Source organism: Cynocephalus volans, chromosome 6 (genome assembly GCF_027409185.1).
Source record: "Cynocephalus volans isolate mCynVol1 chromosome 6, mCynVol1.pri, whole genome shotgun sequence".
NCBI classification, from domain to species: Eukaryota; Metazoa; Chordata; class Mammalia; order Dermoptera; family Cynocephalidae; genus Cynocephalus; species Cynocephalus volans.
Window position 1 is genome coordinate 97,570,568 of NC_084465.1, and position 22,301 is coordinate 97,592,868.

Below are 22,301 nucleotides of genomic sequence, written 5' to 3' on the forward strand. Positions count from 1 at the left end.
AGCCTTGTGCAGAGTAGGAGTTCTAACATTGTACCTGTAATGGATTTGTCTGTTCGAGGCCTGGGACTAGTTCATTTGCAAAGTTTTATACAGTTTGATCTATTTAAATCTATTTATTCTGATGATATCGTGGACTTAAATTCTTCCTCAGCAGATTTGCAGGGGGAAAATACCTCTTTGGAGCCAAGACATGTTTAAATAATGTAGCTGCGATTGTTGAAATACCGGGTATGCAGAGAACAGTGGCCTTCCCCTGAAGCTGAAAGAATGTTTCTCAAGATGTCAACCCTTACTCTTGAGCTTCCAGCTTCCCAAGCACATTCTTTATATAAAATCCTTGCTTAATTTGCATTTTATTTTTCTTAAAGAGAAAAAGATACAGAGGGATCTGAGGAACACCAGTCAACCCTCTTCCCCCAGATTCAGCCCCCTTGTCTGCGTGCTTCTGACCCACGCATCTTCTCTCCTCTTCTTAGTCCGGTGCTGAGATAGCACTGGGCTCCTGGTAGGTGCTTAGTGAATGTCTATTTGGGAAAAGAATGGATAAATCACTTTTCATTGTAAACGTGTTTTAAATTACATTTCAGAATAGAGGCGGAAAAGCCGTCTATGATTCTCCCACCCGAATACAATCCCTCTGAACCATTTTGGAGAAGGAAGTGCTTCTTCAGCTGGGCCCCATCCCCTGTGTAGACTCAGGAGCTACCACTCAGCTCAGAGCCACCGGGCCACAAGCTGTGGCCTCTCCCCAAGACACTTGCTTTGGCCCCCTGAAAGCTGGGTAAATTGTATCATCTCTCTGCTTCCTCATCTGTCCCGTGCGAGACTGACTTTCCACCAGGTAATTAAGGACTGTGAGGTGTGCTTTAAAAATACATAGCTCTATATTTAAAAAATAAGCTTCCATCTACTTGGCAATTAGTCTCCTAAGGGCTAGTCAAGCTGTTTGCAACTTTGGAAGACTCCAGGTGTCTGGTATGTGAGACTTGATGGGAGGTGGAAAAGAAATCCATGGGTCATTTGTTTTCCTTTGCCCCGAGATCTATGTGCATTTTAATCTATTTGTTAATCAAATGTTTGTTACACATTTAGCAGTTTTGAATGTTGGACACTGGATATTTTGATATTGACATTTTTCTCAACACTTGTTAGTGACTGAGCAAGATGCTGGGTGTTTTAGCTGAGCCTTGATCTGTTTTTGGTGGATATGAAAATATAATTAAATCTCAAACTAATGTTCCCTTGAGAGTTTCTACTTCTAAGAGAAGGAGACTGCTGAGCTCAATACTCAAAAAAGTCAAAGAAGTTGAAACTCTTAAGAAAATACCCAGTTTACAAATGTTCTAAGTTTTACAAGTACAATTGTAAGTCAGTTATTTAAAACTCAAGGCTTGCTTTCCCATCAGAGATGCAGTTGCAGAGGGGTGGTGGTGGTCCTTGCCTAAACCCCATGTGCCGGCTCTGGGGAGGCGTAGCAAGTACAGCAGGTGTTCCTGCCCACAGCTGGTGTGCACACCTGTGAATAAGTAGGAAGCAGTGGTTGCTGGAGAGCAGCATGGCATGGCCAGACCCACTTTTCTAGAGACTCCGGAGATGGTGCCTGGCAGCTTTAAGAACTTTGGATGCTGATGGCGCTGATACTCCTAGCTAAATTCAATTTAGCATATTCATCCTTCCTTGTTCTCAATAGATGTGTACCACGGGCACATCTTTCACGTTTCTCAGCAATGATGAAGTTGGCAGAAACTTGTCCTGACAGCCTCATGGGAGGTAGAAGAGGACAGAAGGCGTTCTGTCCTGAAGGGGAGATTGATTGGTTGCCAGGCCTGAGAAGTAGATGTTGGAGTCTGGTCGGTGGGAGGCTCCTAGTGGGGAAGAGGCTGTACCAGCCTGGGCAGGCCTTGGCCACGGGTGGCCACTGGTGTGAGGCAGCTGGGAGGCAGGCTACAGCTCCCAGCCTTCCGTGGGTGTGAGGGGCTTGGATTTGGGATGTGTGCACATGTGTGTGTAGGGAAGGCCAGCCATCAGATCATAACTTGGGGTGGGGTCTCTTATGGTGGCACTGTACCTGTGGATGGGCAGACAGCAATGTTCTCCGGGAACTTATTGTGAGGTGCTCCATGTTAATGAGGAACGGGGATGGTAGACAGGCACACCTAAAGTTTTGTTGCTTTACATTTCTTCAGAGATTTAAGTTTCAGAAGCTATTGAGTAACCAAAAGTTTTATTTACCATAATTTTGGGTCACCAGCTGGGTGGCAAGCACATTGGGCTGTGCATGAGGGAGTGACTTGCCCCCAGGCCCTGAGTCAGCTGGGCTCTCCAGGCTGTTTAGGGGGTTGGAGGAGGGGGTGCCTTAGGAGCCTGGCGGGAGCCTCCCCAGCACGTGGGCCATTGGGCAGCACACATCCTGCAGATCGCGGCAGATAGTCTGAGTGCTGTTTATGCAGCTTAATCACTGCCTAAAAATGCTATGGAATCTGCCCTTTAGAACAACAGCTGTGGTACAAATAAACATTTAGACTTTTCACACTCAAAGAGGCCTTTTTTCTCAGGCTTTTCATTTTACAATTGACGCTTCAAAGTACTTTAAAATGTAATATTGCAACCATTATTTTCTTTCACTGTAAAAGTAAAAGTAAAATTATTCATTGAAACATTCCAGTGGTGGCAAGTTATGATGGCCTTGAAGGGAAGGCAAGAACGCCATGTTGACCTTATAAACATCGTCCCACCAGGGAGGGCCCTGAAAGGTTCTTGGCTGGTGTGCTGTAGCCAAGGCAAGAAGGAAATTGCAGAATTCCACTAAGGCGGAAGGCTGCCAGTAGACAGGTCCCTGTGTCTTCATGCCCATAAGAGCAGCAGTGGTCTGGTGGTCAGCGTCTGGGAGCCCAGGGGTGATGCGGAACAGCATGGCCTTGAGCTGTGGTTAAGCTGGCATCGGGAGTCAGGTTCAGGAGGCGCCTGGGCCCTTATGGGTGGTTTCATGCTCCCACCCTTGTGGTTTAAGGTGTCCAGAGGGTCCCAGAAGTGACCCCAGAAGGGGTATTCCAGGGCACTGAAGTCCCTGCCCAGCAGCCAGGGGCTTTGTCTGGAGGTGGCTGTGCCATGGCCAACCTGGACATGTGTGATTCTAGTGCTGCTCCGGCCTCCAGGCTTTGCACAGGCCTGGCCTCTGCCACGAAGACCGTCCCCAGATGTCTTTGGGGCTTTCCCCATCTCCTCGAGCCTTTGCTCAGATGTCACCTTCCCCGTGAGGACTTCACTGCTTGTTGCTGTTTGCACCACCCTATCCAAGTAGTCCTGCCTCTGCCCTGCTTTGTTTTTCTCACAGTAATTATTACCACCTGACACACTGTATGTTTTATCTGTTTTGCGTTTTTAGGCCTGTCTGCCCCACTAGAATGTGGGCTTCTTGAAGGCCTGGGCTTGGTCTTGTGTTTTGCTGTGTCCCCAGTGCCCAGGACAATGCCTGGCGCACAGCAGGTGCTCAGTGAACGTTGTGGTCTTGAAGGCCCTGCGTTTGCCTTAACATCATTGAAGCTGCCGTGTGGTGCTGTTTCATATAAAGCACGTGGTGGAAGGGGGGCGTCTGACCGTCTGTGTTACACCACCTGTTGTTGCTGCTTCAAAAATCCAGAGCTCTTTCTACACTTCACTTGGATGTTGATCTCAAAATGACTGATTTTTCTTTCTGACTCATGAAGGCTGCTGTATTTTGAATTTGAAACATTAGAGGGAAGTGAAATTTTAAAATGTGTGATACATGTTTAGCTGTTATTATATTTCACTTCTGGAGGTGGATGTGTCTTTCCCCGCTGTTGCAGTGCTGTCTAAGCCATTGTTGCCCCCCCCCCCCCACCAGTGCTTCAGCCCTCCAGATGCTCTGCCTGAACTCATGGCCTCACCACAGCCAGGGGGCTGCTCTGGACTCTGCCAGCACCTGTCCATCTCTGCATAGCACCCCTGCCACTGTAGTTGGGTGGTTCTTTCGTGACGTTGGGCCCATCTGTCAGGATGTAAACTTCTTATGGCAGGGACCACGTCTGTCTTCTGGCCACGTCCCAGACCTGGCTAGCAGAGCAGCCATGTTGGTTAAGTATTTGGGTGAATCATGTAATTAATTTACCCTCTTTAAGAAACTTTGTTAAAGGTTCAGATCCCCTGCTGGCCAGCCTCCAGAAGGGGGGGAAAAAATAGAAGAAACTGAGGAAAATCAGTGAATATGTTCTTATGAAACAACAAACACCATGGCTTTAGGGAGTATGGTGTACCTGCAGAGGCCCCTCCACGACTTGAGATATACACAGCTGGGCAAGCTGAAAGTCTCAGCTCTTCCCTTAGCCCTTCCAGGACTGTGGACATAGAGTTGTTGGACATGCCAGGAGCCGTGTGAGCAGCACAAATGTGCCTGTTGAGTTAGGTGGGTGAAGGGACGGGAGAGGTTCCCAATGGTGAAGGCCTGGAGTCCTGGGAATTCTAGGGGGAGGGATCTAGGCTGTGTGCTGGAGGTGCTGCTCAGCTGGTGTGTCTGCAAATGTGCTCGGCATGCTCTCCTGGCACCCTGAGCTTGACCCCAGGCCACCTCACCGCACCCCAGTATCTGGTTAGCATGCACTCTGTTCCTGTTTTCTAACTCTGCTGAGCCTTCTACTTCATGTGCGCCAAACCAAAGCAAGCAGAGCTGCAGAGAGCATTCTGCACCTGCCCACAGTGTGCTGATGGTTTCAGACAGGTGTCAACAGCAAAGTAAGACAACTAACTCGTTTATGTTAATTTACACTAAGGTGGCATGTGTGCCTTAAAGTAGAGGCTAATTAGCGCCTTTGAACCTTTCTTGAGTTGTACTTTTGGGCTGGGTGACATAGCCAGCACCTTTTAAAGGTAAGAGTTAGCATTAGGTGCATTAATGTTTACAGATGGGAAAAACCTGGGCTTAAGTCTTTCATGACAGGCTGTGGGAAGTATACAGAACACAGTGTTTCTCTAACTACTGTCTCAATCATAGATCACCCACAGGGTATGGTGGGGCAGTCAGAGCTTAACCCTCCTTTATCTGCTGCTGGGGTGAGATGGGTGGGGCTGTGGCTTCTTCCATGAACAGCAACCCCCTACCCTCCGGGGCGCTCAACCAGGACCTCTCACATAGCACTTTTCTGGCTGGATGTGTTCTTATTCTGCAGTAGCTTACTGTGCTGTGGAAGAAACAGGGTGTTCCTCACAGTAATCAGACCCAGGTTCCTAGACGTGTTTTTCATCCCTGTTCCCAAGTGCCGAGAGTTTGCTTCATTAGTTTAAAAAAAAAAAAAAAAATCTTAAATTAGAGAAAGTATTGGGTATAATTTTACAGCAACTGAAATGTCAAAGGGTGGCATTTGGAAACAGCATTGCCAAGCAGAGTTCTAGCCAAAACCTGCGACTTGACCAGCTGAGCTAGGAGTCCAAGAGAAATTGAAAAAGAAGTAGAAGGCTGGTGCCCTGGTGGTGTTTCCTTGGACAGGGGCCCTGGGTATCTTATCTGCATTTTCTGTGGCATGTCTCACTCTCTGCTGCTGAGGAAAAGGCAGTGTCACCCCCCCCCCCCCCAGCTAGGGGTGTGCATGCTCTCTTTCTCTCAGCCTCAGTGTGTTATCTGGTCTCTGTGGCTTTCCTCCCCAAACTTTCTCTGGCTCCTTCAGCCAGTCAGATCCCCCCTTTCCTTAGACTCCCATTAGGCTCTTCCAGTGTCTGAAGTACATTTGGTGTTGCTTGATTCTGCACCAGTTCAGTATATCTCAATTTTAAGTCACATCCCCTTCTTGGGAACCTTACCTGCCGTTTAATACTGTTTATATCATGAAAATAAGGTTTTTGTTGTTTCCCAAATATAGCATTAGGATTTTTAAAATATGCTTTTCAGACTGGACAGCACCTCGTCCTCAGTATTCACTTTCTGTGCTCATCCTTCCTCTCCCCTCCTGCTTTGAGAGCTGCTGCATGCATGCCTGCCACTGTGCTGAGTGCTGGGAGTGGGGCCACTGAAGACCTGGTGGGTTTCTTCCTTAGTAGGGAGGGTAGAGTCTATGAGGACAGAGCAGGATTTCTCAGCTGGAAACTATTGACCCTTGGACCGGATCTTTCTTTGCTGGGGGGGAGGGGGAGGGTCACGTTAATTGTAAGATGCTTAGCAGCATCCCTGCCTCTACCCAATAAATGCCAGTAACACTTTCTTCCTTCCCCAGTTATGACAATCAAAACTGTCTCCAGACATCACCAAGTCTCACCTGGGGAGCAAATCACCCCAGTTGAGAGCCACTGGGATTGAATATGTACCAGGGCCCCTTTGTTCCTGAGATGGGCACTTGCAGTAGCGGGGCATCAGCTGTATCCCCCATGAGCCATTAGTGCGGCTCTGTGCCCAGCAGCCTCAGGAGCAGCAACCCCAGGACTGTGCCAGTGACTGGCCAGGCCAGTTGCTGGTTCTCACACTCACTGCCTGTGAACTGGACACCTGCACTCCCCTGGGCGGAAGGAGCTTTGGTAGCACATCTGGTCCGACCACATGTTGTCGGGGGCTGGGCTGAGATCCTCTGCATCGAAACTTGTCATTGCTGAGTGGCATATCTGATGCTTAAGTTCTGCAGTGAAAGTGGCTGCTCTGAAATGCCTTCTCTGTGGCTGTTTCTTTTCTTTTCTTTCTTTTTTTTTTTTTTTAAAGATGACCGATAAGGGGATCTTAACCCTTGACTTGGTGTTGTCAGCACCACACTCACCCAGTGAGCTAACTGGCCATCCCTATATGGGATCCCATGGCCTTGGTGTTATCAGCACCACACTGTCCTGAGTGAGCCATGGGCTGGTCCGCTATGGCTGTTTTTATGACTGAATTATTCTCTGCCACCTCAACAAACAGTACCAGTAACAACAAAACACATACTTCCTGTCCTTCAAATCTCAGTCCTCGTGACACCTCCCATCTTCGTGCACATCTGCTCAGGTGACCTGGGCGTTTTCCATAGTGCTCCCTGTCCCCGTGTGTAGGTGATGTCGAAGAGGAAATGTGCAGGTTTGTTCCCACAGTGCTCCAATGTCTTCCTGAGTCACTGCCTACCCAGGTGCTGCTTGGTGTCACAGGGTCTGTCAGGACAGCCTGTTGGTTTCTGCATAGCTCACAGTCTGGCCGGCAGCTGGATGAGGGGCTGTCTGGGACCAGGTCAGGCACAGGCTTGTATCTTCTGAGGGAGAGAGCTGTCCTTGGAGGATCTGTTCTGGAGACCTTTTCTATAACCATAGAAACCACTTTGATGAAAAGAAAAGCTTGCTGTCTGAGACATGTGCTTGTAAACCAAAGTCTCATCAGACTTGCCTTCTGGTTGTCTGTCTTTGGGGGACAACTCTCCATGGGCTGGAACTCTTGTTCAAATTAGTAATCAGGAAGCTTGAGCTGAAGATAGCGTTTCTTGGTAAATGCTCCTGAGGGCATGTAAGCGTTCCTTTATGTTTTATGTCTCTCATGGGGTGCTTGAGATCAGGGTCATCTGTCCCCAGAATAGCCAGTTTGATATGGGGGGGGGGGTAGGGTTTCAGGCCTAGTTCTTTTCTTTTTTTTTAATATTTTATTTTTTGATGGCTGGCCAGCATGGGAATCCAAACCTTTGACCTTGGTGTTCCAAGGTGGTGCTCTAACCAACTGAGCTAACCAGTCAGCCCCAGGTCCAGTTCTTCAGTGTCCCCATGCATTCTGTCGACGTGGACGCCTGCTGTCTGCAGTCTCCACAGCCATCACAGCTGACCCTTTGGACAATTCTTCATTGCTCTTGGATGTTGCTTACAGCACCTCTGAGGGCTGAGGTCCTGTCCACCATGAAGAGACAATGCTGCTCTCCTCCACCTGGGCCAAGAACTTCCTGTGACGGCGACGTTGGCACTTTGGCCAGAATCATCCTTGGGTTTAGACACATGTTGACATGCAAATTATGTTTTTCCGCGTCCATGAATTAGCCTGTCACATTTTGTTATTTAAAAAATTCATTCGTGTTTGAGATTTTGCTCAGTAGTTCATTTGTCAATTTTTACTTAAAAGCAACACATTCCTTTGTATCTCTGATTAAGTTGAAGCTTCCTATACAAGCTCGCCATGGTTGACTGCTACCTCTGTGCACCGCTTGGGTGCTCCTCTGCATGGGGGCTGTGCTTGCTCCAGGCTGAGGCCAGGACTGGGCTGGACTGCTCATCTGATGGAGAAGCCGCTGGATCCCGTCATGTAGGAGGATAGTTTTCCACTGTCTTATGCATCCCTTTCACTGTCTCCATGAGCCTTACTTGGCCGGAGGCTAGACATACAGATGAACTTAATGTGAGTCCTGTAAACACACCCATGTTGATCTGACTTACACATTTGGTAGGACAGGTGTGTCCCTCCCCCCTTGTGGGACAATGATGGCCACCCGCGGGTGCCCGGGACTTCACAGTGTGGAGTGCTGGCTCCTTCTGCCTCTCCTCCCTTGTGTGTGCCCCTACAGGTCAGCATAGTTCTGCTGTTCTTCAGTCCTGGGCTGCAAAGTCTGCTCATGGGATGGCCCTGGAGGCCCTTTACTGTGTCTAGGAGCTTTGTCAGGTGTGCTCAGTGCTCTGCTGCACACAGTCCATTCGTAGCATGGTTGGCCTGCCTTGTGAGGACAGTTCAGGCCAATTGTAGTTCCTGCTGGCCTTGAGCCTGGTGATCATGACCTTTTCTCCACTTACCATTACCCCTGAAGATGGAAAGTTCTTGCTGATCTCTGAGGGGAGAGTTATTAGAGTCTGATTATACTTAGGCCATGTTGTAGGCTTTGGTTATAGAGATCATTAAGGGACTGACTGAGGCCTTGTTCCTCTTGTGAAATGGAGGACATTACACACTACATTACATGTTTTGGTCATGTAATGGACATGTAATGGTCATGTAATTTGGACATGCACTACATTACAATGTTTTGGTCAGAGATGGACTGTGTATATGATGGTGGTCCCATAAGATTAAAATGGAGGGCTGGCTGCTTAGCTCAGTTGGTTAGAGCGTGGTGCTTATAATACCAAGGTCGTGGGTTTGAATCCCTATACCAGCCAGCTGCAAAAATAAAATAGTGGAGCTGAAAAATTCTTATCTCCTAGTGATGTCGTAGCTGTAGTTAACTTTGTAGTGCAGTGTGTTACTCACATAGAGCAGTGGGTGATACCATCTCGGTCTGTGTAAGTACACTGTGTGATTGCACAGTGATGAAATCGCCTAATGATGCATTTCTCAGAACAAGCCCATGTCATCCAGCGATGCATAATTGTATTTATGAAATTCATAAGGCATACCCAACTTATTGGCGACCCTTAGGAACCTTTGAGAAAACAGCAGTTTTCCATAAATGAATGGTGCTCTTTGGGTGGCTGGTCCAGCTAGAGGTTCTGTATTGCTGGTCATGTCTGCACGGTTTGCCAGGGGTTGGTTACCTGTGGGAGACTGCACACAGATTGCATACTGGGGAAGGTGTTAGTCGCCAAGCTTCAGGAGTCTCTGATTCAAGAGTACATGGGAGGGCCGGCCTGTGGCTGATAACACCAAGGCCACGGATTCAGATCCCTGTATAGGGATGGCTGGTTAGCTTGGGAGAGTGTGGTGCTGACAACACCAAGTCATGGGTTAAGATCCCATTACTGGTCATCTTTTATTAAAAAAAAAAAAAAAAAGTACATGGGCGGGCCCTGCACTTCCAGGAGTACCAAAGCCTGATGCTGGCACTGGCTGCTGGAGCAGCTCCTTAGGCACATGTGGAGTATCCTTCCACCCCAGAGGCCACCAGCCTGCCTTTACATCAGGACAGCTTGGACCGTTTGCTTCAAATTGTATTTAGCTTGGATATTTGCTTCTTTTCGGTTCTATCACAAATGTGGCATACAAAGAGCATCCATAATCCCACTACTTTAACAACCACTTTTCATTTGGTCATTTTCTTGTCAGTCTCTTCTATAGGTATGTTTGTAACATTTTTGCAATGTTAGTATTCATGCAGTTTTGTATTCTTTTATACATACGTTTTGCTTTTTAATTAGAAGTAATTTCAAACTTTTAGAAAATTTGCCAGAAGAGTACATAAAATTCCAATATACCCTTAAATTGTTTTAATTTTGTATCATGTGTCCACAGCCTTTAAGTTTATTTTTAAGGGCTGTGGGGTATTCCGTTAAGTTTAAGTGTGTATGCCCCGTTTACTGTATCACTTCTCTGTGGTGAGCATGTAGGCTGTTCTGAGCTTTTGCTGTAATACCCAAAGCTGCAATGGAATATTTTATAAATGGGGCTTTAAAATACTGTTGAATCATTCTCTTAGGCTGAGTTTGTATGAGGAAGTCGAGTGATTATCTTGTGTCTGAGGGGTTTTGTGTATGGGGAATGCTTGCTAGTATTTGAGCTTTCCTTAATGTTCAACTTACTGAGTTGCTACTGAGCATTTAAATATCTGCGATTGGGGCTGGGTGCTTAGCTCAGTTGGTCAGAGCATGGTGCTGATAACACCAAGGTCCAGGGTTCGATCCCTGTTCCGGCCAACTGCCTAAATAAATAAACAAACATCTACTAGCACACTAGAAAGTAAAAACATATTTTTTATCAGATTCTCTTGGATATTTATTACAAAGTCAGTTGGTCATATTTCACTGATACTGTGTGTTTGGTTAACTCCTTCATAATTTTATACCCTGCCTGGACTTAGGATGAATTTAGCAGACTTGTAGGAAAGAGAAGCCTGTCTTCCCAGCCATGGTGCAGGTGCAGAGTTATTGACGATGGCTCCTTGGTTGGGAACCAGCTGTGGTGTGTCTTCCGGGAGACCTGGCTGGGCCTCTGTCCCCTGGGCTGGCCTCCTGTGTGGAGCCAGGGCTCGAGCACTGCACGGACGGCCCCATGCCTGCATGTTCTGCCATCTGCTACCTCCCGTATCCACCTCCGTGCTCATCGTGTTTGGGTCACAGGATGTTCTGTCTAGATGTGTTTTTGTCTTGTTCATCTTGAGATCACAAAATGCATTTCTCTTTTAGCTCTTCTCTTTGGTGGCTTAGCTGTCATCCTGCCGCACACTGTTTGTTACTGTGTGCCCACCTGTCCTTCCTGATCTTGGTATAGTTTCTACTTTTCCAGAATTCTTTTTTCTTCACAGTGTGTATTCTCTCCTGTTTACACACAGAGAGTAATTCCTTGTCTCTCCTTTGTAAGCAGACATACACACAATACAAGAAACAGTTCTGTATGTCCACACACTTATTTAAATGAATGAAATTAAGCATTTACTTGTGTTCAGCCTTTTATATGACACTATTGATGTACTTTTTACCACCTTTGTGTATCATTACAGACTCATGACTTTTCTCAGTTTCAGCCTATTCTGGTTGATCTGTTTTTAGTGTTTAAAATGCCACCACTTGGCCAGTGGCAGACCCTTCAGGCTGGCTTTCCTGCCCTTCCATGCTGCCACAGGCATGGGAGGAGTTTCCTTGTTTTTAGACCAGCGTGGGTTCCAGGACCGTAATGAGACATGAGTTAGGTGCCCTTCTGGGTACTTTGAGTTTATTTCATGTTGTTCTATCACAATCTGGTCGTGGGTGGGCCAGTGTCGCCACTGTGAGAACATGTCACGGTCAGAGCTGGAGAAGGGATTTTTATGTCTGTGGGTGCAACTTTTACATATTTCTGATTTAGCTTTGAGCTCTGATCCTTTCCTAATGCTCACTTACATTTTTATTTTTTGGCGGCTGGCCGGTACAGGGATGACTTGAATTTTTAACTGTGTTTTTACCCTTGTCTCTTTTCATATTTCTGTGTGTCTCTTTGACAACTGTTCAGTAGTCGCTTTTTTGACAATTGCCAAATTGTTTTCCATAAACATTTTAAGAGGGACACCAGTTTTCAGCGTCAGCTGCAGCTGTTTGAGTGTGCTTGCTTTATCATGGCCTTGCCTGCACTGGGCATCTCTGTGTATTGTAAATATATTCAGTCATCATTCTTATCTGTTCATCCCCTGCATAGTTTAAAATGTACGATGCTGTCTATCTCTGCTTGCTTTGATTTGGCCATGGAAGGGGTTGGTGGGAGGCTGGGGCAGTGCTGAGGGCGGGGTGAGGCTGGAGGAGTGCAGCCTGTGGCAGTGGCGGGCAGGGTAGAGCAGGGAAGAGGACTTGGGAGGAGGGTGGCAGCGTGTCAGATGGCCTGCCCTGTCCTGAGGGCTTGAGAGGAGGTGCCTGAGTTCAGACACTTTGACTCTTACGTCTTTCTCCTCTGTGTCTACCAGTATGACGCTGTCCCCATTCAGTCCAGTGTGGTGTTATGTTCCTGCCCATCCCCATCAATGGTGAGGACCCAGACTGAGTCCAGCACGGCCCCTGGTATTCCCGGTGGTGGCAGCAGGCAAAGCCCTGCCATGGATGGCACCACAGCCGAGTCCCGGTCGAGTGCCAGCTCCCTGCAACACACCACTCAGCCACCACCACAGCCTCGGAAGAAACGGCCTGAGGACTTCAAATTTGGGAAGATTCTCGGTGAAGGTTCTTTTTCAACAGTAAGTATATGCTACTGCTGTTTGTCACATGAGTGTGTTTTCCTTGGGAAGGCTGACCTTCAGGTGTTCTGAGCCCAGAGACCCAGCTCCAGGGCTGGTGTTCTTCCTGGGGTTGGTCTCAGGCCCCTTGTGAGCTGTCTCCTATTGTGAAGGCCAGGCACTTGAATCTTTCGGGGCTGGGCTCCTCGTCAAGTAGATCACCTGAGAAGTGTGGCTAAAATATCTAAACCTAATTTTTGTGGATGAAAGCTTTAAAAAGCATCTCTTAATGTTTTATGGGTTTTTTTGTTTTTGTTTTTTAAATGAAGTTAATTTATTCTAACCTGGCATCAGCATGTTACATTCTGGGTTCTTGTGTCCCGTTGGCAAGGCCCTGGAAGCTTTTCTGTTCCCTAGATTAAGAGTTAGTGTCAGTATTACTCTCTTCTAAGAGTTTTTTGTTAATATTTAATGGCCTTTTTTGTTTCTTTGTTTTGTTTTTCTTTTTTAAGTACATAAAACAGTAGACCCTGGTCATTTGCTAGAGATGCAGCCTCCAGATTCTTGTGTTCTCAGTTTTGTAAACAGAGATATTGTCCCAGTACTGTCAAGTCACTCTCATAACTCTTTTTGCAACTGGAGTGAGTTTTACTTGCCATGTGGTGTGTGTTCCTCTTAAAGCAAAGGTTCAGAGCATCAGCCCCTTTGTTGAGGTGGGACCCGTGAGTGGTGGCCGTGGCAAGGGTCGTGACAAGCTCAGGCGAGGCCTATGAACCTGACCCTTCCCCTGGTTCCGGGGTGCACAGTCTCCATCTGTGCCTCCATAGAAACACAGATTCCTGTGCCCACTGTGGTCTCCAAGATGGGCCAAGTGAGGGGGGACCGTGTGCTGGGGCTGCTCCAGGCTCCCCGTTCTGGATAGTTCCTGAATAACAAGTGTGTCTTGCCTGGTCTTTGTGAAGAAGTAGTATGTGAAATTTGTTGTCCTGTTCTCTTTTTACATTTTTATTAAATATTTAAAAATACAAAGAACATGAAATATTATAGCCCACCCATATTCCCAGCATCTTGTTTTAATTAATGTTAACTTTGGTGCTCTTATACTTTTAATTTAGTTTTTTTATTGTAACTTCTATGAAAGAGTTTTGTTTAGAAAAGGATTATGCCCTCATGAAAAAATCCTTCAACCATGAGAATAGTTCCCAGTAGTTCTGGTACCGAAGATCATTTCAGAAAGAAGAAACTATTTTGAAAAGAACCCTGGGTGTTCTGCATGGGTACTTATAATAGTCCAGTAAAAGAAGAGTTCTCCCTTTTTCTCAGTTTTACTTCTTTACATTTATCTTGACTGGAAAACGAGGACTTCTCTGTGAAATTGCCCATGTCCCTGGGCTTCCCCAGTGGGTTGAAAGTAGGCACCAACATTTCTGGGGGACACAGTCGTCATTCTTATCACCCTGTGCCTTTTTGAACCTATACTGTGGAGGTGCCCAGGAAAGTGCTGTGAGCTGGAGGCTCCTTCCTGGGGCTGTTTGGAATTTGCAGCCCTGGGTCTTGAGTTACCCTCAGTTCTTTCTCATCATACCTGCAATAGAGACCACTTAAGATGAGATTTCCAGGGGAGAGGTCAAGGACAAGCCGTGGTTATGAGGCTGGGTGGGGTCTTGACATGGCAGAGCCTGGCGCTGGTGCTGGAGAGCAGGAAGCCCCCTGAGGACAGCCGTGATGTCCAGGTTAGCCCTGCTGTCTGTCACGCTGGGTGACGTGGAAGGACACATCACATGTTATTCTCTGGAAAAGGACCCTTCCCTCCCTGTAGGAAACATGCTTATGAAATGTTGAACTTAGACAACAGAGGATAACATAAATATCTCCTTCGAAAGAATTCCACTCAACATTGGTACTCTCTAACAATTCTTTCTTCCTATTTTCTTGCATAGCTAGTATATGCTCTTGTGAAGAAATGTAACATTGCATAAATACCTAACCTAGAGATGGGAAGTGCTGCCCTGGCCCACTGCCCCTCACTACCCTTCACTCCCCAGGGGCTGGGAACCATCCACACATGGTGTATTCCTCCTTTGAGATCTTTCCACTGGAGTACATATAGTCCACCTCCATTCTTCTTGATAACTGCAGGGTGTTTCACGCAGTGCTCTTCCAGGATCACTTCTGAGGAGTCCCGTGAAGAATACTGTCACAGGGTGTAACTCACAGCAAGGGGCCAGGTGAAACCGGCCCTGTGGCCTCCTGCCAGTCTTCCTGCCAGGCCCAGGGATTTCACAGGGACAGGTTTCATGTGCTGTCGGGTCTTGGCCATCCTTCTACAGGTGTCTTAGGAGACAGATTTGCACCAACTGGTGGTGGCTGGGCCTCCTGTGGCAAAGCTGCCCCCCAGGCACATTCTGGCTAAACTGTGGGCCCATCAGGAGTTTCCAGTTTGGCACTTCAAGTGTGTCCAGGGTCTGCTCATGGAGAACAGCCTTTTCCAAGTCAGGAATGCTGCGTTTGGGTGCTCCATCCCTGAAGTGGAGTTTGAGTGCAGGGCTCAGCTGTTCTATTGAGAGGACATGGTGGGAATCAAGAGGGCGGCCTGGGATGGTAGTTGGCTCTTGTGGGTGGGCTTCCTAGGAGACCTCCCTTCAGGGCCACGTGTGTATAGTTCTCTGTGCCCTTGACACCCGTGATGATGTTTACGTTATATGAGAGTGTCATCAAATGAAATGTAACAATTATTTGAAAAAGCCCAAATTCATGGGGGCTTTTTGTAATGGACATATACTAGAAAGACATATTCTTTTTTCGAATTTTTCATTTATTTATTTATTTTTATTGATTATGCCTATTCATAGGGTACAAAGCTGACTGTCACCACCCGTGCCCAAGATGTGATGGTGAGATCAATACTATGAGCATGCCCATTACCACAAATTGCATTTATTCCCCATGTCCCGCACCCAATTAATCCCCCCCATCCCCTAGCAACCCTAGGTATGCTCTCTCCCTCTGCAAGTCCAACACACCACTGTGATCTGTTTTTCTTAGAAGGACATATTCTTGCAGTTGTTTTTTGAAGAAACTCCCAGTACCCACTTTTGGTATTATTTACTATTACTTCCTACTCTTTAGGAAGAGTATGTTAGTCTAAGAGGTCCTGAATTTACAGTTTAACTGCACCATGAGGACTATTGGCAGTGGATCAAGAACCTTCTGAAAAACAATGGAGAGATTTATATGTTTGCTGCTATTAGAACACATTAATATGAGCATTGGCTTTCAGCTGTATTCGTTATTAAGGGACCCAAAATATTTTAATGCAGTTTCAGCCCTTGAGAGGGGGCAGGGAAGCCCATGTGGTGTTGCAGAGTGACTCGTCAGACTCTGTGTCCTGGTTATTACATTGTTTTTTTCCTTCTCTTTTTCCCCCTTTCTTCCCAAACTAGGTTGTCCTGGCCCGAGAACTGGCAACCTCCAGGGAATATGCTAGTAAGTACTAACTCCAGTGAGCTTTGTGTCTGGGATGCAGGGACAGTGCAGCAGCTTGGGTGACAGGTACTGGAGGTTGTGAGCTGATGTCAGGGTATTGACACTGTTGATCTTAGAGACCACGAAGCTGGTGTATACGATTTTTGAAAAAAATTTTTTAAAATTCGTAACAGTTACTTTTGTGAGTTGTGTCTTTAGTTATTTTTTTTTACAGTTTTAAACTGTAGTAACTCACTTTTCTCTCACCTTAAGTTAAAATTCTGGAGAAGCGTCACATTATAAAAGAGAACAAGGTCCCGTATGTAACCAGAGAGCGAGATGTGATGTCACGCCTGGATCACCCCTTCTTTGTTAAGCTTTACTTCACGTTTCAGGATGATGAAAAGCTGTGTATCCTTTGCGTGGTCAGTACTGTCTGGAGGCACCCGAGTCACCCCTCTTGTTTTGGTATCATGACCCCATTGTCTGTTTCCCCTGAAAGGAATGGGCGCCACATGGTTACCATCCCTGCTGCTTTGGGGCTGGCTAGTGCCAAAGGCGTGGCTGAGGCTCACTGACACAGGACAGAGGGGAGACCAGAAGACACTTTCCAGGCTTTCATTCTTTAACATTGTATCTAAAGGACGGTTATTCATTATCTTAAGCTCATGGTTGCCAGACATTTATGCAAAGGCATTTCCTCCTGCCACTAACCAATGTTCTTGGAATATCTATCAGATGTCTCATCTGTGCTCAGGTGAAGCAGGGGCCTGAGAGAGGAAGGGTGATCTTGGCATCCTCGGCTTCATGGGGGAGCGTCGGCGCCTCTGCTCCTTCTGCCTTCAGGTGTGGGGGTTGGTTAGAAGGGACGTCCAAGGATGGACCCTGACTTGGATGCTGTGCTCCCCTCCCAAGGTGCTCTCTACCCATTGCTGTCTCTGCTCGCTCAGTCCCTCACACTTCTCCAGCAGTGTCACTTTCCGCTGCTGCTGTCCTTTCTCTTTTTGAGTTTTTTTTTTTTTTTTTAAAGATGATCAGTAAGGGGCTCTTAACCCCTGACTTGGTGTTGTTAGCACCACGCTCTCCCAAGTGAACTAAACAGCCATCCCTATATAGGGATCTCAACCCGTGGCCTTGGTGTCATCAGCACCACACTCTCCCAAGTGAGCCACGGGCTGGCCCTCTCTTTTTGAACTTTTGCTGCCTCCTCCCTGCTCAGGTCTCAGCAGAGCCCCCTGCCCTCCCTCTGCCACCCTTCAGAGTTGGTCCAGGTACTGGGGGCGTGGCTTCCCCATCCCACCTGAGAGCGTGGCCTGATCTCCCCACCCCCAACTCTTCCTCCTGCCCCTGTTCCCACTTTCAAAACCACCTTCTGGTCTCTTCAGCTGCCAACAGAATTTGTTCATTCTTTTGTTTATGTAGAAGTACTCATGGAGTGCAGGGCGACGGGACACGCAGGTAAATGAGGGAAGGCTCTGCCCTCTGGAGCTTCTGTTCTAGTAGAGGAGGTAGATGTGTACAGAGTGTCAGCAAATCCATCGTGGACTTCCAGGCAGCAGCATATGCTGCCATGAGAAGCAAGGCCAGGGAAGGGGCACCTGTAGAGGGGGGCTCTTTGAGTTCAGCGGTCTGAGGAGACGACATCGGCAGAAACCTGGATGTACAAGGGAGGAGCATTGAGCCTGAGGTCAGTCAGCCCAGTGGCCAAAGGCAGGAGCATGTGTGGGGCGAGTGAGGAGGCTGTTGGGGGCCTGCTCCTTGAGCTGGGGTGGCCTGGTACCAATTTTGGATTTTCTTCTGTCTGTGTCAGGGAGTGCAGGACTTGCTGTGACAGTGGGTGCTTGTGGTCCAGGCTGGAGTAGGGCCTGAGGGCAGCAGGGGAGGCTCTTGTAAGGGGACTGGGCAAGAGAACAGAGTCAGGGGAGCCCCTGAGTGCTGGTGCCCAGAGCCTGGTGCACAGCCTTGTCTGCTACTGAGCCAGGAGAGGCCAGGCTGGGGTGGAGGCTGGGTGGGCATCTGACGCATCGCTGGTGCTCGCTGTTGGGTGGCTGCCCACAGAAGTCCTGGAGGAGTCAGGGAGATGTGCATATCTGGAGTGTGTCAGTGGACTGGCCGGCTTCCAGAAGATGGCTTGTCTGGGGATAGAGCCTGGGTTTCCCCACATGCAGGGGTTGGCACGAGGAGCGGCCCACCAAGGGAACTGGCGGGAAGCTGATAGGGAGCTGGCAGGACAGAGACACAGAGGCCCTGGGGTTGGATGGTTTCTGACCAAGGTGCCAGCTACCTGGTCAGATGCTGCAGAGTGGTCAAGTACACAGGACTTAAGGCCTGACTAGTAGGTTTAGCCTGTACAAGTTGTCAAAGGTGGATGGGCAGTTGCTCGGTGGGAAGATCAAAAAGGAGTGAAGGGTGAGGAAGTGGAGACAACGTGGAGAGCAGCCTCTTCCTGCTAGATTTACTTAGAGAGGGGCCATGGGCTGGTCCTGTGGCTGACAGGCCCGGGGCTCGGGGCTTGGGGCTGGTTTGTTTTAGGTCTTCAGAGCATTTCGTCCAGCAGCCCAGTGTTGGAGCTGGGGCCTGGGATTCCTGTCAGACCCAGTGGCCAAGGATCTGACTCAAAAAAGGGTGACTATCTTGGGCCACACCACAGGTACCTTCTGTTTGCATTTATTTATGTATTTATTTATATATTTATTTCAGTTTGCATTTAATAAAGAAAGTCTTACTGGGCTGTTAAGGTTAGTTTTTAAAAAATGAGTTTTACACTCTTCCTTAACTGTACAATATTCAGATTTTGGCCTTAGTTATGCCAAAAATGGAGAACTCCTTAAATACATTCGCAAAATAGGTTCATTTGATGAGACCTGCACCCGGTTCTATGCAGCCGAGATCGTGTCTGCTTTGGAGTACCTGCACGGCAAGGGTGTCATCCACAGGTAACGCTGGGAGTGCCCTGGGCAGTGGGCGCTGGACAGTCACTTCAATAATTAGGGCCAGTGATCATCTGGCTCACATGTGATAGTGGATGCCAAAAGCCCTCCTTGCCCTCTGAGGTTGGTGAAGACTTACTCCACCAAGGGGTGGGACTGTGGAACCCTGACGCAGAAAGATTCACCTATGAAGAGCCGATCAAATTGGCCAGGTGTCTTTCCTACCAAGCTGACAGTTCTTTTAGCTACCTTGACTGATTCTTTTATTTGGTCAGTTGTAGCTTTTGTGTGTACTTATTTCCATGACTTTCTGATTAAGTCAAATTGGAAGTGTTTATAAGCTCTTGATGAGTTAAAAATGATAGAGTATACTTTAATAAGAAGTTTGTTAAAGATGATGGTGCAGTTATGAAGGGATTTGACTTGAGTGTCCTTATTGTTTGCAGTTGATATTGGTTCAGTATGAATTTAGACTTGTGTTCTTAGTTGTTAGTCTGTAAAGATTGTAAATATTCATCAGTTCATTTTGTTATCAGCAAAATTTAAAGTATGAAATAACGTTGTTGTTTTAAGTATTTCATCTCAAATGTTAAAAATCTACTTTTACAGGGACCTTAAGCCAGAAAACATTCTGTTAAATGAAGACATGCATATCCAGATCACAGACTTTGGGACAGCAAAAGTATTATCCCCAGAGAGCAAACAAGGTGTGTGTTTTCATTTCCAGCAGAGCCCGCTCTGTGCTGGAGACTGAAAGCTACTTCTGGGAAATGGGTGGCATTGTATTGTCTTCATCGTTAATGACAGGCTTGTCATATCTTTGCTCTTGTAAAACAGATCTTGAGCTTTCACCAGGGAAGTCTCCGACACACCAGCGGATCTCACTAAGGGGCCCCAGGCAGTGTGTGCCAGGTCTAGCGGGTGGAGGGAGGGAGGCTTTTGGGCTCATCCTCCCAGATCTTCTTCCTGGATGATGTGGGGTGCCACACTGCTGCCTAGTCACCTAGGCACAGGATGCAGAGTTGGTGTGGTCAGCTCTTGGCTTCTCCTGGGGACACTGTGGGTAGTATCTGGGGGAACATGTCCCTGTACCCCAATGCCCTCCATCTGTCTGTCTGTGTCCCTGTCTGGTTTGCCCAGCACATGAGGCCCGGGCACTCTGATTTTACTGAGATTTTAGAAAATCACAGAATGAGTGGGGCAGATTTTTCCTGCTGGTCAAATGCATATTTATAATCACAAACCCTCCAAGTTCTGCTCCCCTAGGATGGTTTCTAGCTTTGGATCTTATTGTGACAACTCCATTACTTGAGGAAATGTTGCTGGAAGTCTTCTTGGACCAGAAAGGTGGCCTGGGTTGTCTTACTGACCTTCAGGTGCTTATTGGATGGAAATCATAAACTCTGGAGGTATAAAGACTGGCAGTTTAACTTTTGAAGACTGTTCGCATGTGTTGACAAGTTAAAGCCTTTTCTGTTGAGGCCTGAGGGGAGCTGAGGCTGTTGTGAGTTAGTAAGACGAGTGTGATTGCCAGAGCTGCCTGGGACCAAGGGGCAGCCATGGGTCTCTGCCACACACAGGCCTTGCTGCCTGGGCTTGGGTACCTGTGACAGAAAGACCGACAGAAAGCGCTGGGGAGGTGAATATGCAGGAGGTGGGTTTGGAGGGGCGTGAGTGTGGGTGTGTTGGTGGAGGGAAGATTCAATCAGAAGCATCCATAATTCTTCAGCTCCTCTTGTGTGTGGAAAAGGGGAACCTTGAACATGGTGCGGTGGTGGCTCTGACCTTGTCCCCACGCACAGTGCTGGTTTGTGGCAGCAGCAGCAGATTACAGCTGGGGTGGAGCACGTACAGCCATGTGCCCCATAATGACCTTTGGGTCAGTGATGGACCGCATATCCCATGGTGGTGTCCTGTAAGATCATAACGGAGCTGACATATTCCTGTTGCCTAGTGACGTCATAGCTGTCACAACATTGTGGTGCTACACGTCACTCACATAAGAGCAGCTGGCCATTCAGTGTGGGTTAGTGTGAGTGCACTCTGTGATGCTCACACAGTGATGCAATTGCCTAATGACACATTTCTCAGAATGTATCCCTGTCATTAAGCGACGCAGGACGTCTTCCCAGCTCAACCTAGGTCTTCTGTTTTCATGTTCTGGGTGCACTGGGGGGCCTGGCTGGCACCTTGCAGCAGTCCCCGCCTTCTCTGCCCAGCACCTCCTCTTGCCCTTTTAGGTGTTTTTCTAGTCCAGTGTTTTTATGCTGAGGGTTCTCACTGATATTCTGTCAGTCAGTGCGTTAATCTCTGCGCAGCCACTGAGGCACTAAGACTTAGTCTTGCATCTGGGAACTTCTCTGAAAATCCTGAAGCAGCACCCCTTTGGGGCTAAAAAGAAAACTTGCAAAGAAGAGATTCTTACTCATAAGGTGGCTGAGTCCTGGTGCCCCTCACCTGCCTTCTGTAGCCTCCCTCCGCTCTTTCCCACCCAGCAGCCTGTGAGAATGGGTGGCTGCCTGCAGAGCTGCACACAGCCCCAGGACGTTATGCATTCCTGTTCGGTAGTAACCATTTTACTGGCTGGTAATCCTGTTTTTTATGGACACAGTGTAACCTCATAACCATAGGCATTGTTCATGCTGGAGTTGAACCAGACAAGAACTTTCATCTCCTGTTTTCTTGTTAGGATCTGCCAGTTGCTTGTCATCCCCGTGCTAACTCTTCCCACCAGACAAGCCCAAGTGGTTCCTGGGGGCAGCAGAGCTAGGGGATGCCCACCTGGGCTGTGCTGGGACATTTTTCCCTTCGTGTGGATTTTCTTCAGAGTCTGATATTTGGCACAGGCTAGTCTTGCTGCCCTATAATCACTTAAAAAAATAGAATTTTAATGCATTGATTGAACTAGTGAAATAAACCTTTGTTTTGGGAAGTAGGAGGCTAAAAGTCCTTAGATTGTTGTAAACCAGGGACAATAATGTATATAGATGAGCTGGCAGAACTGTTTTTCCTTCTTCAAGGAAAAGGGGAAACCATTTATAATTAATTATGTTAAGGATTCATCTCAGTAACTTATTCTCATTTTCTGTTTGAAGTAGTTCAGAATCTTAGAGTTTATTTCCGCATTGGCTTCTTTTTACTTTTGTGCAGAGATGGTTTCCCCAAAGCATCTTCAAACCTTCTAGAATAGAACTGTTGGTAGGAGCAAGACCCACCCAAGTTCTTTAGCTGTGCGGTGAACATGTCAGATCCTCCTCCTAGAGGGGGCAGTTTGTCCTCTCATCACAGACCTCTGTCCCAGTGGGTTAGGTGGTCATTGGTTCTCGAAGTAGAGAGGATGGAGGGTGGAGTAGGCGGCTCTTGAGGG

The 22,301-nt window shown here is 47.6% G+C and overlaps 1 protein-coding gene across 4 annotated transcripts in view; it reads left to right on the forward strand.

Annotated features, from left to right (window-relative positions):
* PDPK1 (3-phosphoinositide dependent protein kinase 1) overlaps positions 1-22,301 on the forward strand; it is a 79,027-nt gene that overhangs the window by 28,537 nt on the left and 28,189 nt on the right. For 2 of the 4 annotated variants that reach the window (XM_063098671.1, XM_063098673.1), the window contains exons 2-7: positions 12,294-12,560; positions 15,392-15,433; positions 15,983-16,025; positions 16,278-16,415; positions 18,796-18,940; positions 19,544-19,641. In XM_063098671.1, the coding sequence (XP_062954741.1) occupies positions 12,294-12,560; positions 15,392-15,433; positions 15,983-16,025; positions 16,278-16,415; positions 18,796-18,940; positions 19,544-19,641 (733 nt within the window). The remainder of the gene's footprint in view (positions 1-12,293; positions 12,561-15,391; positions 15,434-15,982; positions 16,026-16,277; positions 16,416-18,795; positions 18,941-19,543; positions 19,642-22,301) is intronic. The other 2 variants (XM_063098672.1, XM_063098674.1) reach the window with 1 other exon arrangement.